Source organism: Gorilla gorilla, chromosome 6 (genome assembly GCF_029281585.2).
Source record: "Gorilla gorilla gorilla isolate KB3781 chromosome 6, NHGRI_mGorGor1-v2.1_pri, whole genome shotgun sequence".
Lineage (NCBI taxonomy): Eukaryota > Metazoa > Chordata > Mammalia > Primates > Hominidae > Gorilla > Gorilla gorilla.
The window spans coordinates 31,159,422-31,174,271 of NC_073230.2; the positions used below are offsets into that span (position 1 = coordinate 31,159,422).

Genomic DNA, 14,850 nt, shown 5'->3' on the forward strand with positions numbered 1-14,850 from the left:
ATGGTGAGAGAGGAAGCAAAGGGAGGAAGAGGTGCCAGGCTCTTTTCAACAACCAGTTCTCTTAGGAACTATGAGTGAAAACTCATTCACTTCCACGAGAATGGCACCAAGCCATTTTTAGGGATCTGCCTCTACTATCCAATCACCTCCTACCAGGCCCCCCTCCAACACTGGGAATCAGATTTTAACGTGAGATTTGGTGGATGATATCCAAATGATATCCATCTAAATCATAGACACCTTCAGGAGACATTTGACAGTGTTTGGAGACGTTTTTGCTTGTCACAACTGGAAGTGGTGCTACTGGCATCTAGTGTCTAGAGGCCAGAAGGGATGTTGGTAAATATCTTACAATGCACAGGACAGAGGACAGCCCCACTCTGCCACTCAACACAGACTCATCCAGTCCCAAGTGCCAGTAGTGCTAAGGCTACTTTGAAGTTCGAGAAAATGAAAGCCAGCCTGGGCAACATGGTGAGACCTTGCTTCTACAAAAAAAAAAAAAAGAAAAACAAAAACAAAACTTAGCCCAGGCGTGGTGGTGCGTGCCCATGTTCCCAGCTACCCTGGGGACTGAGGTGGGAGGATCACTTGAGCTTGGAGAGGTTGAGTCAGCAGAGAGCCATGACTGCTCCACTGCACTCCAGGCCTGGCGACAGAATGAGACCCTGTCTCAAAAAAAAAAAAGAAAAGAAAATGATTGAAAGTATGTAAATTTTCTCTTTATTCTTTTATTAAACATCATTCAATTGAGATATAAAATAAAGTACAGTATTAAAGATATTATCTAATTTAGTTTTATCTACTTAATAGGACTAATGTCCTTATACGTAAAGTAAAAAGTATGAAATCTTTCTTGCTTGGTAGGAAATATGAATTCCACTATAGTTGAGAGTTAGGCTTACGTGGCATGTACTTGCCATGTTTATGTTAAAAAGAATTGTACCAATTATCGCCTCAGATATTATAATAGTGTGATTTTAAGTATTTGATGCTTGTGCCTTAAAAATTTTTTTTTTTGCTTTTTGTACCCCTCCCTCCTCATTTTGGAGATGCAGAATAGCATAATGAACTCTGAAGTCAGAAGTTTGAATCTTGGTTCTGCAGTTTACTAGTTTATGTCTTTGGATACATAGTGGCATAAACAAAGTACCTGCCTGATAGGATTGTGAGAATTAAATGAGTTATATATAAAGTACTTATTGACATATAGGAAGAGCTTAAATGATAACCTTTATTCTGATCTGTTCAGCATGCTTTAAATGCCAAGTAATTTTGCTTTCTTTTCTCTTTGTAGATTTATGGTGGATTATTTTCTGAAGATCAGTGTTGGTACAGATGCAAAGTGCTGAAAATCATCAGCGTTGAAAAGGCAGGAAATTAAGTGTTCAGTTTTTTTTTGCTTTAAGAAATATTTATTGTGGTTCAAAAATTTGATGCTTATTTAGCCCTTCATTGCTTATTCATAGTACTGATACCTGGTTCAGTGATTAAAACACAGAAGAAATTAATTGCTAAAAAACGTGTTGTTTTATAATCACCTCAGATTATTCAAGAATAGATTATATAATATGTAGGTTATTTTTGGTGACTAGTTCTTTTTACCTCAGTTCTTTTTTTTTTTTTTTTTTGAGATGGAGTCTTTCTGTGTCGCCCAGGCTGGAGTGCAGTGGTACGATCTTGGCTCACTGCAACCTCTGCCTCAAGCTATTCTCCTGTCTCAGCCTCCCAAGTAGCTGGGATTACAGGCGCCCACCAACACATTGGCTAATTTTTGTATTTTTAGAAGAGGCGGGGTTTCACCATGTTTGTCAGGCTGGTCGAACTTCTGACCGCAGGTGATCCGTCCGCCTCAGCCTCCGAAAGTGCTGGGATTACAGGAGTGAGCCACTGTGCCCAGCCTACCTCAGATCTTAATAATTATATTTGGTTCTTGAGTAACTTTTAAATGGTCATTTTATTAAGCTTTATAAGTAGGAGAAGAACATTTTGATTGATTCTTCTGAAGTTAGGTATATCTTTTATTTAGTTGATGTGAATATTGTTAATAATAATGATTGGCTTGCCACTTTCTTATGCCTGGGTTAAATGTGGTGAGTTTTCTTTGTGTTAAGCTTTTTTTTTTTTTTTTTTTTTTTTTTACATTGTGAATTTGTGGAGGATTTTTAAGAGGATTTAGGGAGACAGAATTCTGAATAGCTGTTTGGTGACAGTTGCATATTGCAGGCTGTGTGAAAGTACCTCTGTAAGATTTCCTTTGGTGTTTTTTCTACACCTGCTTTCTGTACTTAAATTATAATATGTATGTTTTTACTGAACCTGGGAAAGTGGTTCAGGATAAAAGAGAAAAAGTTAAAAATATGTATGTTTCAGAAATATTTTCTTTGGTGTAATAAGATGCTAAGATGTGACAATTTGATTAATATTCTGAATAGCTTGGTTTAAAAAAATTTCATTTTTTGCTGTCATAGATAATGGTTTATTTTAGTGGAATGGAACTTTCTAATTGACCTTTCTCCCATAATTTGACAACTGGAGATGATATTTTACATATGTTTTTCAGTTGGCTTTAATTTTTTAAATTAAAGGGCAGCGTGATGTTTGACCTTGTAATAACTGTTTTTCTTTTTTACTTTTTAAACAGATGTAGAGCTGGAGGTAAGGGTGGTGAATCTGATTAGTTTACATGGTCTACCTGGAGTGAGTTTAATTGTGTCAAAGGAAGTTTGATAACTTTGCCTTTCTTTTCAGATTTTATTCTTTCCAACTTGAAATTGAATTGAATGTTGATTGATTTTAACGTTAGGAGAAACAGGAGAGGGCTGTAAGCTTCATAGGCTGATGTTTATTTAAAATATCAATTGTCTAAAAACAAAAAGCATCCTAATGAGAAAAGGTACTGTTGGAATTTAACTAGTAACAAGTAAAGAAATCACTGTAATTTCATGCACTGTGGATTTTTTTTTATTTTGAAGATATTATTAGAAATCTATTTCTGAATGTATTTTGTCATTTTGAGATAAGAATGCTATTTTGATATACAGGTCATTAACAGAGAGCAGCAAATTGGTGGTTTCTTTGGAAATATTTAATCTGGGGTCAGTATTTGTATTTGTCTCTTATTTTTTCCAGTGTCTGGTGAGGTACATTGACTATGGAAATACTGAAATTCTAAATCGATCTGATATAGTTGAAATTCCTTTGGAGCTGCAGTTTTCTAGTGTTGCCAAGAAGTATAAACTTTGGGGACTACACATTCCTTCTGATCAAGAAGTTACCCAGTTTGATCAGGCAAGTCACATATTTTAAATATTTTTGCTAATGAAAGTAAAACTATGTGCTTGAAACAAAATGTAGATGTAGTTAAATCTTACTTTAATATAAAAGTCTGTATAAATTAGTGAAAAATAGGAATTATAATTAGAAAGCAATTATATATTTATGCTCATCTTTGCTAGGTAAACATTGAACAGATAAGAATGACATACACATATATAATATATGTAAATAGCTTCTTCTGATGTAAATGTTTAAAAGGATAGTCTCTTTTTGTTTTTTTTTTTTTTTTTGAGACAGAGTCTGACTCTGTTGCCCAGGCTGGAGTGCAGTAGCGTGATCTCGGCTCACTGCAACCTCTGCCTCCCAGGTTCAAGCAATTCTTCTGCCTCAGCCTCCCGAATAGCTGGATTACAGGCCTGTGCCACCATGTCCAGCTAATTTTTGTATTTTTGGTAGAGTCGGGGTTTTACCATGTTGGCCAGGCTGGTCTCGAACTCCTGACCCCAGGTGATCCGCCCACCTTGGCCTCCCAAAGTGCTGGGATTACAAGCATGAGCCACTGCGCCCAGCCAAGGATAGTCTCTTATATGATGGAGAAAATAATGAATACAGTTATTTCTATAATTGTTTTGGGAAAGTATTTATTAAATAAAAGTGATCTTTACCTAGTCCTGGCCATAAATACCACAAATTCGAAATTAATGGGGTTATAATTAATCAGATTATATTATTTTGGCAGAGGCTCATACTGTTTGATATAATAATTGGCAGTGGATGTTTTGCTTATGTGGATTCTAGTTTATATTACTTTCCGTTGAATTTTGGGTTGGTAATCTAATTCTGGAAGACGTTCGATAATTTCAGGGGTAGTCTTACAGGAATTCTACCTCTTTTAAAATCTGTTATACAAAGATGATTCTTTTGGTAAATGGTAATGCTGGTGAGAGATATTACATTGGAAAGTAATCAGGTTTGTAATTCTTATTTATAATAGCAGCTCAAGTAGCTCATGTGGAAAACAGTTTAATCATTGTAAGCGTTATAAAGAAATTAATTAAAATTGCCTCTATTTTTCTTTGAGAATCTTGTAGGTGTGTTGGGTGTAGTTTTGTCTGCTATGTAGTTACTTATAAAAAACATTTCTGTACATGAAACTCAGGCTTTCATAAACATGAAATATAGATATTATAAAATTACACCCCAAGTTTCTGGTTTAAAATCTAAAGTTTGTTACTTTCTTCTTTAATATAAATGCTTTGACCAAGGTTGGGGAGGCTTATTTTGGATTTCTTGCATGCATAAAACTCTAAAATCTTGTTTACGGACCTTAGAATATTATCTGCTCTCACTTTGTTTTACATATAGGGAAATTGTAGTCTAGAATAATTAAATGACTTCAAGTCGTGAAGCTAATTAGGAAAGAGCTAGGCCTAGAACTCAAGTCTATTGTTCTTTTCATGGTAAAATGCACAGATTTATGTTGATTGAAACACACATGAATCAAGGGGGAAAAAGACATTTAAAAAAGTTAATTTTAGAACTGAATTAATAAACCGCAGCTGAGAATGTTTTTGTATGTTTCAAAGGTTCTTTATATATGGTACTGTATGTAAACATTTATATATATATGTGTGTATATATATATGTGTATATATATATATATGTGTATATATATATATATGTGTATATATATATATATATATATATTTTTTTTTTTTTTTTTTGGTTGGGTGTTGAAGTCTTGCTCTGTTGCCCAGGCTGGAGTGCAATGGCATGATCTCGGCTCACTGCAACCTCCGCCTCTTGGGTTCCAGCGATTCTCCTGCCTCAGTCTCCTGATAGCTGGAATTACAGGCACCTGCCACCACGCATGGCTAATTTTTGTATTTTTAGTAGAGGTGGGGTTTCACCATGTTGGCCAGGCTGGTCTTGAACTCCTGACTTCAAGAGATCCCCCTGTCTCTGCCTTCCAAAGTGCTGGGATTACAGGCATGAGCCACCTGGCTAAACATTTGTATTTGGATGCTTAGTTCGGTAAAAAGATCATTGATTAGAGTTAAGCTAATTGGCACACAATGTGTTCTGGAAAAAAATGAGCTATTCTTGAATAGCTCTGCTTAGAAAGTCCGTGTTTAGTTATTAATTCTCAGCCCAAAGCTCAACTCTAATCTTCTATATGAAGTCTTTGCTAATACCCACTTACCCGGTCCTCTGTGGTGTTTTAGTCACTCCGTATATAAAGCCTATAAAGTTGTAATTTTTTCCTCCCCTACAAGCTTAGTGAGTTTGGTAGAGATAAGTATACACTTTTCTGTGCCTAATTTCCCTGCCAGGTAGGTGTGAGATGAGCATTAGTTTATCTAACATTTGAATAAATAGATGAACAGTAGGGATTCAGTAACAACACAAATACCTCCTTCCTTCCCCTTTTCCAGAAGGTGTCCTGGGCACTGAAATTCCTTCACATTTTTTTAACTAACACTTTCACGCTATGCTGCAGCACAGTCAGAATTGATACTCAGAATGGTAGTTTGCTGAAGATCAAGAGAATATTACGTTACTATTCCTACATGCCTGACTTTAAAAATTATATGTAGAGTAAGGGAATGAGAGCTAGAGCTTGGAATTTGTGTTTAACAATTTAAAGGCCTTTTAGCTTGTTTTCTAATATATACAGGCAGAATTCAGAGGAATAAAGTAGAAAGCAAGTGATCCTTTCTTGTTTCTGAATGAAGCTTACCAGTTTGGAAAACAGAATGAAATATATTTCTAAAAAGTGACATTCATCTTTTTTAATGATTGAAAGCCTTATGTTCTAAACCATTGACCAGATTTATTTTAAAAAGTTAAGTTTTGCCCAGTGCGGTGGCTCATGCCTGTAAGCCCAGCATTTTTGGAGGCTGAAGTGGGTGGATGGCTTGAGTCCAGGAGTTTGAGACCAGCTTGGGCAACATGGCAAAACCTTGTCTGTATAAAAAATACAAAAAAATTAGCTGGGCATGGTGGCGCATGCCTGTAGTCCCAGCTACTCAGGAGGCTGAGGTGGGAGGATTGCTTGAGCTTGAGGGGTCAAGGCTGTGAGACCCTGTCTGAAAAAAAAAGAAAAAAGTTAAGTTTTATACCTTTTAAATGCCTAAATATATTTTTTAAGTGCAGGTATATATCTCCAGCTCATAAGGGTTAGTGGAAAATATATTTCTTATGATAAAAATTAAATGTTTATATGTATTATATATAAAGAGAAAACATACATATTTTTGGTATAGTATTAAAACACCCGTGTATCATATACTCTGTCATTCTTTTTGTTAGTTGGAACTGAGGAAGACTCAGATTTTATTTCAAGTTCAGGGTTCTGTGTTTATGATTATATATGATTCAGGGAGAATCTGTTTGAACCACTTCATACTAATTGTGATTGGTGACTGTAACTAAAATGAATTTGAATTCAGAGAGAAATCTAAAATTAGATTTCCGCATAAAAATTCTATGCAAGGAGTAATGGACCTTTAGAACTTTCAGCTTTAGGTAATTGAAACTTTTGTAGAAAATAGGTTATTTCCGTTTGAATTCACGTATTTCCCAAAGACAGGGTTTCTTGAAATATTAATAATTCCACATATACCAGCAATAATTTTCAAAGACTTCCTAGGGGCAGAAGTTGTTCTTGAATTTTAGATAGACTTTTGATAATAAAGAGTTGAAACCAAGGGTTTTTATGTGAAAGAGGTTAACTGGAAAACTACATCTAATTGGTTAAAATCCTAACATATATTTCAGTTAGTTATATTTTGAGGTTGTTAGCTTTGCCTGCTTGATCCCATTTGATTGGTGATAACTTCTGGACTGTATTTGTTATTTATATTGATATTCTTGGTGAATTCAAACCTCTTGATATAATGTGTGTATTTCTGAATTTTATGCCTTGAAAAATTTATAAAACCTGTGTTTTTGTTAACCTAAAGTATTTTCTTATAGGAATTTTATGCCTTTAAATTTATAAAACCTGTGTGTTTGTTAACCTAAAGTATTTTCGTGTTTTGTGGATTTAAAAAATTATTTTTTCAGCTAGGCACAGGGTGTGTGCCTGTAATCACAGCTACTTAGGAGGCTGAAGTGGGAGGGTTGCTTGGGCCCAGGAGTTCAAGACCAGCTTGAGCAAACATAGCAAGACCCCATCTAAAAAATTCTTTCTTTGTTTTTTTTTTTTGGGTAGTGATAGTTGGTGATTCTTGAGCATATGTAGTTTGAGTCTCCTTCTCTGCCCCTTCAAATGCATCCTTCTAGGCCCAGGTATCCTCAACCTGTTGTTAAAATAAATGTGTCAGCTGGGTGCGGTGGCTCACGCCTGTAATCCCAGCACTTTGGGAGACCGAGGTGGGCGGATCACGAGGTCAGGAGATCGAGACCATCCTGGCTAACATGGTGAAACCCCATCTGTACTACAAAATACAAAAAATTAGCTGGTCATGGTGGTGGGTGCCTGTAGTCCCAGCTACTTGGGAGGCTGAGGCAGGAGAATGGTGTGAACCCGGGAGATGGAGCTTGCAGTGAGCCGAGATAGCGCCACTGCACTCCCGCCTGGGCGACAAAGCCAGACTCCATTCAAAAAAAAAAAAAAAAAATGTGTCCCAATGAAATATTTTTTTTTGTAATCCTATGTATTTCATACATTTAAAAACATTCTGAGAAAAAGTCCAAAGATTTCACCTGACTGATAAAGGAGCCCCATGGCCACAAAAAGGTTAAGAATTCCTACATCGGTCTCAATTTTACCCTCTATACTACTGTGTAGTTGAAGAGAAAATAGTTCTTAAAAATGTTATTTAGTTTCTTGGACCTTGACTTCCCCACACCCCATATTTCTTTTAAAAATGTGACCGGTTTGTATTTTGTGGTTTTTAGTGTGTTTTTACACTCTTGTTTGTCTGATTATTACAGGTATGATGTCCTATTTGGTTTGCTTTGTTTGCATAAACTATATTGTTTTTCATATTTATAGAGTGGGAATGTAGCTAAAAATACAGCTCCACCTTCTAAGAGAGATACGTTTCATCAGATGATGTCCCTATTTCAAGGAAGTTGTGAACCAGTAAATTTGAGCTGTACCTACCCATTTTGTGTTTTAAATTTATGCTTTATATATTCCGAAAAAGAATACTTACTTTTAATTTCCTTTATAGTATGCACAGGGTGAAATTCAGGAAAATAACATAGAGAAATTTGGGAAGAGCAGTTAGATTGTGTCAAAGTAATTTTAGTAATTACAGTTTTATGGAGGAGTAGATAAGTTCTTATTAAAATTAAGTCTCAATATGTTCCAATCCCAAATATGTTTTAGGTATATCTTTGCTTAGTTCTATTGATAGAGATTCAGTAGCTCAAAGTTAGCAAGCACCTAGTTTCTCATATGCCAGTTGTACAGTTGTAGCCCTCTTAAGCAAAAGTCTATTTAAGAGAGTTTTGAATGTAGAAGGCCAGGCGCGGTGGCTCACCCCTGTAATCCCAGCACTTTGGGAGGCCGAGGTGGGCGGATCACTTGAGGTTAGGAGTTTGAGACCAGCTCATCTGACACGGTGAAACCCCATCTCTACTAAAAATACAAAAATTAGGCAGGTGTGGTGGTGTGTGCCAGTAGTCCCGGTTACTGGGGAGGCTGAGGCAGGAGAATCACTTGAACCGGGGAGGCAGAGGTTGCAATGAGCCGAGATTGTGCCACTGCACTCCAGCCTGTGCGACAGAGTGAGATTCTGTCTCAAAAAAGAAGAAAAACAAAGTTTCGAATATGTATTTGTGACACCTCACATTTTATAATTTCAGTTTGTTGATTTTTAAAGAATTTGTTCGTATTTTGTGCTTTCGGTTTGTGGCTTTTTTTGCTTCTGCTTGTCTTACTTTAAAACCAGAGTTCGTGACTCTGCCTCTAAAACTTTTAAAGTTTTGTAAAATCGAGTACCTTTTCTAGATATCAGAGATTCATTTTTATGCGCTATTGCTTTTCAGGAGACCATTATATTTAGTTGGGGCCAAAGTAATCAATGTAATCTGCTGGGTTAAAAAAAACTATTCTAGGATATTTACTTAGTATACATTTTTAGATTTATAAATGTGGCTGCCTATACAAGTATTTAGCTCTACTTCATTTTAGCAAGTGTGTAATTGGAATACATTCATATACGTGGAGATGCATATTTGCATATTATAGCCAACAACAAGGTAATATAGAGATTTTAGAATGAAGAAATATGATGCTTGGAAAAAATGGGTAGGAACAAAATAAGGGAAGAGAAACATGTTGGTGTAGCTGGTTTATGTTTTCTTCTTTCTTAGGGCACAACCTTTTTGGGGAGCTTGATTTTCGAAAAGGAAATAAAAATGAGAATTAAAGCAACCTCTGAAGATGGAACAGTTATTGCTCAGGCTGAGTATGGCAGTGTGGATATAGGGGAAGAGGTGCTTAAGAAAGGATTTGCAGAGAAATGCAGACTTGCTTCCAGAACTGACATCTGTGAGGAAAAAAAATTGGATCCTGGTCAACTTGTTCTCGGGAACCTCAAAAGCCCCATTCCTTTGTGGGGGCATAGATCAAACCAGTCAACCTTCAGCAGGCCCAAGGGGCACTTAAGTGAGAAAATGACTCTTGACTTGAAGGATGAAAATGATGCAGGCAATCTTATAACATTTCCAAAGTAAGAATTTAGTCTTCACTAATTTCTAATTCATGGTAGAGGTCCCTGTCATAGTAGAATAGAAGTTAAGGCTTATGCTTTTGGAATCCTTTACTGTGTCAGTGATTTTAAGGGCTGATGCTGATATTTCTGTTTTTCTCAAATGTATTCCTCTCTGCTTTAGCAGGGATATTTTCATTAAAAGCTATTTTGAAAGAAAAATAATTCCTGAATTATTTTGAAGTTTACATACCAACTTTTCATGCCAACTATTTGGAATACACTTATCAAAAATAAAAATCTGCTCCTAAATCTGAATTATTCAGGCAAAGTCAGAATTTCAGATAAGATTTGAAGTTCTTCCTATGGCTTTAGGAATATTTTAAAGAGTTTCAGGAAATCGCCTTTACTTTTTTAATAAAAGTGAGGCTCTTTCTTCTTCTTGTGAAAACTTGTGATGGAGTTTGATTATTCTGAATACTTTACTTTTTAGATAATTTTAAATCATCAACTTGAAGCAGAAATCCAGATATGATATTTATATGTATCAAAACATTCTTCTATATCATGGTCCAAGCCATGATGCTGTATCTTGGATGACATAGCTGTTTGATGGGATCTCATCAGTGCTTTAGGAGCTAAACTGTCAAATGGGGGTGGGAGGCGGTGGACGGGGGGATCACAGGGGATCACAGGATGGGGGAATCACGGGGGGATCACAGGAGGGATTGGAAAAAAACTAATATAGAAATGCTTTTTACTTTGTTCTCTGTAGTTGATAGTGCTATGAAGAAGTAGGAATATAGTTTTTTTGAGAATTAGAGGCATTATTGAATTACGATTTCAGTTATAAAATCTTGTTTGCATTAAATTATTTTTTAATATTATGAACTAGGTAAATATTTTAGTTTTCAAAATTAACTTTCAGATATATTGTGGCATAAAAGGACCAAGATAACTTAGATTTGTTTTCTGTGTCAGCCTTATACAGTTTGTTTTTCAAAATAAATGAATTTGTTTTTATAGGGAAAGTTTGGCTGTTGGTGACTTTAATTTAGGGTCTAACGTCAGCCTGGAAAAAATTAAGCAGGACCAGAAACTGATTGAAGAAAATGAAAAACTTAAAACAGAGAAGGACGCTCTTCTCGAAAGTTATAAGGCGTTAGAATTGAAAGTAGAGCAGATTGCCCAGGAGCTGCAGGTATGTTCAGTGGCTTAAGGTGAAGAGTGTCCAACTGGGAAATCTGTGTACTCATCTGCTGCTATTTATTTTTCTGTCACTTTCCTTTCCTTCCCCACCTCATTCTCTCCTTTGCTAATCCCTGTATTTGTTTATAGGTGAATTTTTTTTCATATACTCCAGACTAATCATCTTTGGATTTCATTGGATGTTTGAAAATTTAATTATTTCTCATTTACATTTCCCTTTATGTTCTAAAAACTTTTCAACTAAGGCAATTTTCAAACATTCTAAAAGGAGAGAGACTTGAATAATTAATTCTCATGTGCCCATCACCCAGTTTTTACAGTTATAACACATGGCCAATCTTTTTAAAAATTTACACTTCCTGGATTATTTTAGAAGAAGTCCCATTCATATTATTTCATAGTCTTCAGTATGTATGACTAATAGAAAAAGACTTTAAAAAACCGTAATAATAATACTATTCATACTTAAAAGTAAACAATAATTCCTTAATATTATTTATATCCAGGCAGTATTCAAATTTGCCATATTGTGTCATGAATGCCACATGATTGTAGGCATGTTGATTGTAGTTTTCTCCAATCAGGATCCCAGTTAGGCACATACATTGCATTTTGGTTGATATTTCTCTTAAATTGCTTTAATCTGTTTCCTTGTGTTGCTTAACTGGATTCTTGATCTCCACGTGTGTCTTCTTTTATGGTAATCAGGTCTCCAGATTTGCTCAGATTTTAGTTCAGAAATTTTTCCCCCCCAGGGATACAGCGTGGTTGATAAGTGTGTGTGTGTGTGTGTGTGTGTGTGTGTGTGTTTAACACCAAATCTGTTGTTCCTGCACTAGTTCCTCCAATTCTCTGACACCAACTGGGTGTCTAATAATTTAGCTCCATTCTGACACTACATTACCTGTACTTAGCATATACCCTGCAAGTTAAGGACTCAGTTCCATAAAGCTGCCTCTACTTTAGATGCCAGTCACAAATGGGGTCCCCAGGCTACTTGCATATCTACCCCCCCACTATAAATTCGGGGTTTCCCATGACCCTCCCTCAGGTTAGATAATTCACTAGAACTACTCACAGAACTCACAGAAGTGCTATACTTACAGTTTTATTATTAAAGATATAACTCAGAAACTGCCAAATAAATGGAAGATATACATAAGGCAAGGTACTGGGGCAGGAGGTACAGAGCTTCCATGCCCTTTCTGAGTGTGCCACCCTCCCAGGTCATGGATGTGTTTATCAACCCAGAAGCTCCCCAAATCTCATTCAGAGTATTTTGGTTTTGTTTGTTTGTTTGTTTTGAGACAGTCTTGCTCTGTTGCTTAGGCTGGAGTGCAGTGGTGTAATTTCTGCTCACTGCAACTTCTGCCTCCCGGACTCAAGCAATCCACTCACTTCAGTCTCCTGCCTAGCTCGGACTATAGGTATGTGCCCCATTCCTGGCTAATTTTTGTGTTTTCTTTTCTTTTTTTTTTTAAACTCAAACTTGCCTTATTTATATCCCCAATGGCATGATCTCGGCTCACTGCAAACTCTGCTTCCCAGGTTCAAGCGATTCTCCTGCCTCAGCCTCCTGATAGCTGGCATTACAGGCACCCGCCGCCATGTCTGGCTAATTTTTGTATTTTTAGTAGAGATGGGGTTTCACCATGTTGGCCAGGCTGGTTTCAAACTCCTCAGGTGATCCACCCACCTCTGCCTCCCAAAGTGCTGGGATTACAGGCATGAGCCACTGTGCCCAGCCCACATTTTCTTTATCCAGTCTATCATTGATGGGCGTTTGGGTTGGTTCCAAGTCTTTGCCATTGTAAATCGTGCTGCAATAAACATATGTGTGCATATGTCTTTATAGTAGAATGATTTATAATCCTTTGGGTATATACCCAGTAATGGTATTGCTGGGTCAAATGGTATTTCTTGTTCTAGATCCTTGAGGAATTGCCACACTGTCTTCCGCAATGGTTGAACTAATTCATACTCCCACCAGCAGTGTAGAAGTGTTCCTATTTCTCCACATTGTCTCCAGCATCTGTTGTTTCCTGACTTTTTAATGATTGCCATTATAACTGGAGTGAGGTGGTATCTCATTGTGGTTTTGATTTGCATTTCTCTAATGACCAGTGATGATGGGCTTTTTGTCATATGTTTTTTGGCCACATAAATGTCTCTTTTGAGAAGTGCCTGTTCGTATTCTTTGCCCACTTTTTGATGGTGTTGTTTTTTTCTTACAAATTTATTTTAAGTTCCTTGTAGATTCTGGATATTAGCCCTTTGTCAGATGGACAGATTGCAAAAATTTTCTCCCATTCTGTAGGTTGCCTGTACACTCTGATGGTAGTTTCTTTTGCTGTGCAGAGGCTCTTTAGTTTAATTAGATCCCATTTGTCTACTTTGGCTCTTGTTCCCATTGCTTTTGGTGTTTTAGTTATGAAGTCCTTGCCCATGCCTATGTCCTGAATGGTATTGCCTAGGTGTTCTTCTAGGGTTTTTACTGTTTGGGGTTTTACATTTAAGTCTTTAATCCATCTTGAGTTAATTTTTGTATAAGGTGTAAGGAAGGGGTCCAGTTTCAGTTTTCTTCATATGGCTAGCCAGTTTTCCCAACACCGTTTATTAAATAGGGAATCCTTTCCCCATTGCTTGTTTTTGTCAGGTTTGTTGAAGATCAGATGGTTGTAGATGTGTGGTGTTATTTCTGAGGCCTTTGTTCTGTTCCATTGATCTTTATATCTGTTTTGGTACCAGTAGCGTGCTGTTTTGGTTACCGTAGCCTTGTAGTATAGTTTGAAGTCAGGTAGCATGATGTCTCCAGGTTTGTTCATTTTGCTTAGGATTGTCTTGGCTATACGGGCTCTTTTTGGTTCCATATGAAATTTAAAGTAGTTTTTTCTAGTTCTGTGAAGAAAGTCAATCGTAGTTTGATGGGAATAGAATTGAATCTATCAATTACTTTGGGCAGTGTGGCCATTTTCATGGTATTGATTCTTCCTGTCCACGAGCATGGAATTGTATTTTCTGTATAGTCGGGGTTTGCTGTGTTGCTTAGGCTGGTCTCAAACTTCTGGGCTCAAGCAATCCTTCCTCTTTTGGCTCCAGAGTTGCTGGGACTACAGGCGAGCCACCATGCCTTGCTAAATTAATGAACTTTAAACACATTTGACATGTTTTAATCCACTGAAGCCTTTTTTTTTCTTTTTGATGCACACATTATCCCCTTTGAAGTCTTTTTAAATTAGCTGCTGTGTCCTTTTGACATCATAACAGCTGATATTCATAATGGATAAATCACCATTATTAAGTTTTTCATTAATCTGTGACCTAATGATTTTTGCAGCCATCGATGGTTGTTGTCTGCAAGCATGTTTTCATCAGGTGCTGTATTTCTTTTTTTTTGTTTTTATTATTATACTTTAAGTTTTAGGGTACATATGCACAACGTGCAGGTTTGTTACGTATGTATTCATGTGCCATGTTGGTGTGCTGCACCCATTAACTCGTCATTTAGCATTAGGTATATCTCCTAATGCTATCCCTCTCCACTCCCCCCACCCCACAGCAGTCCCTGATGTGTGATGTTCCCCTTCCTGTGTCCATGTGTTCTCATTGTTCAGTTCCCACCTATGAGTGAGAACATGCGGTGTTTGGTTTTTTGTCCTTGCGATAGTTTGCTGAGAATGATGGTTTCCAGCTT

The 14,850-nt window shown here is 36.7% G+C and overlaps 1 protein-coding gene across 8 annotated transcripts in view; it reads left to right on the top strand.

The window, feature by feature from the left end:
• STK31 (serine/threonine kinase 31) overlaps nucleotides 1-14,850 on the top strand; it is a 133,782-nt gene that overhangs the window by 22,089 nt on the left and 96,843 nt on the right. For 6 of the 8 annotated variants that reach the window (XM_055347332.2, XM_031013448.3, XM_055347331.2 and 3 more), the window contains 4 exons: nucleotides 1,298-1,372; nucleotides 3,133-3,291; nucleotides 9,610-9,968; nucleotides 10,974-11,148. In XM_055347332.2, the coding sequence (XP_055203307.1) occupies nucleotides 1,298-1,372; nucleotides 3,133-3,291; nucleotides 9,610-9,968; nucleotides 10,974-11,148 (768 nt within the window). The remainder of the gene's footprint in view (nucleotides 1-1,297; nucleotides 1,373-3,132; nucleotides 3,292-9,609; nucleotides 9,969-10,973; nucleotides 11,149-14,850) is intronic. The other 2 variants (XM_055347338.2, XM_055347339.2) reach the window with 1 other exon arrangement.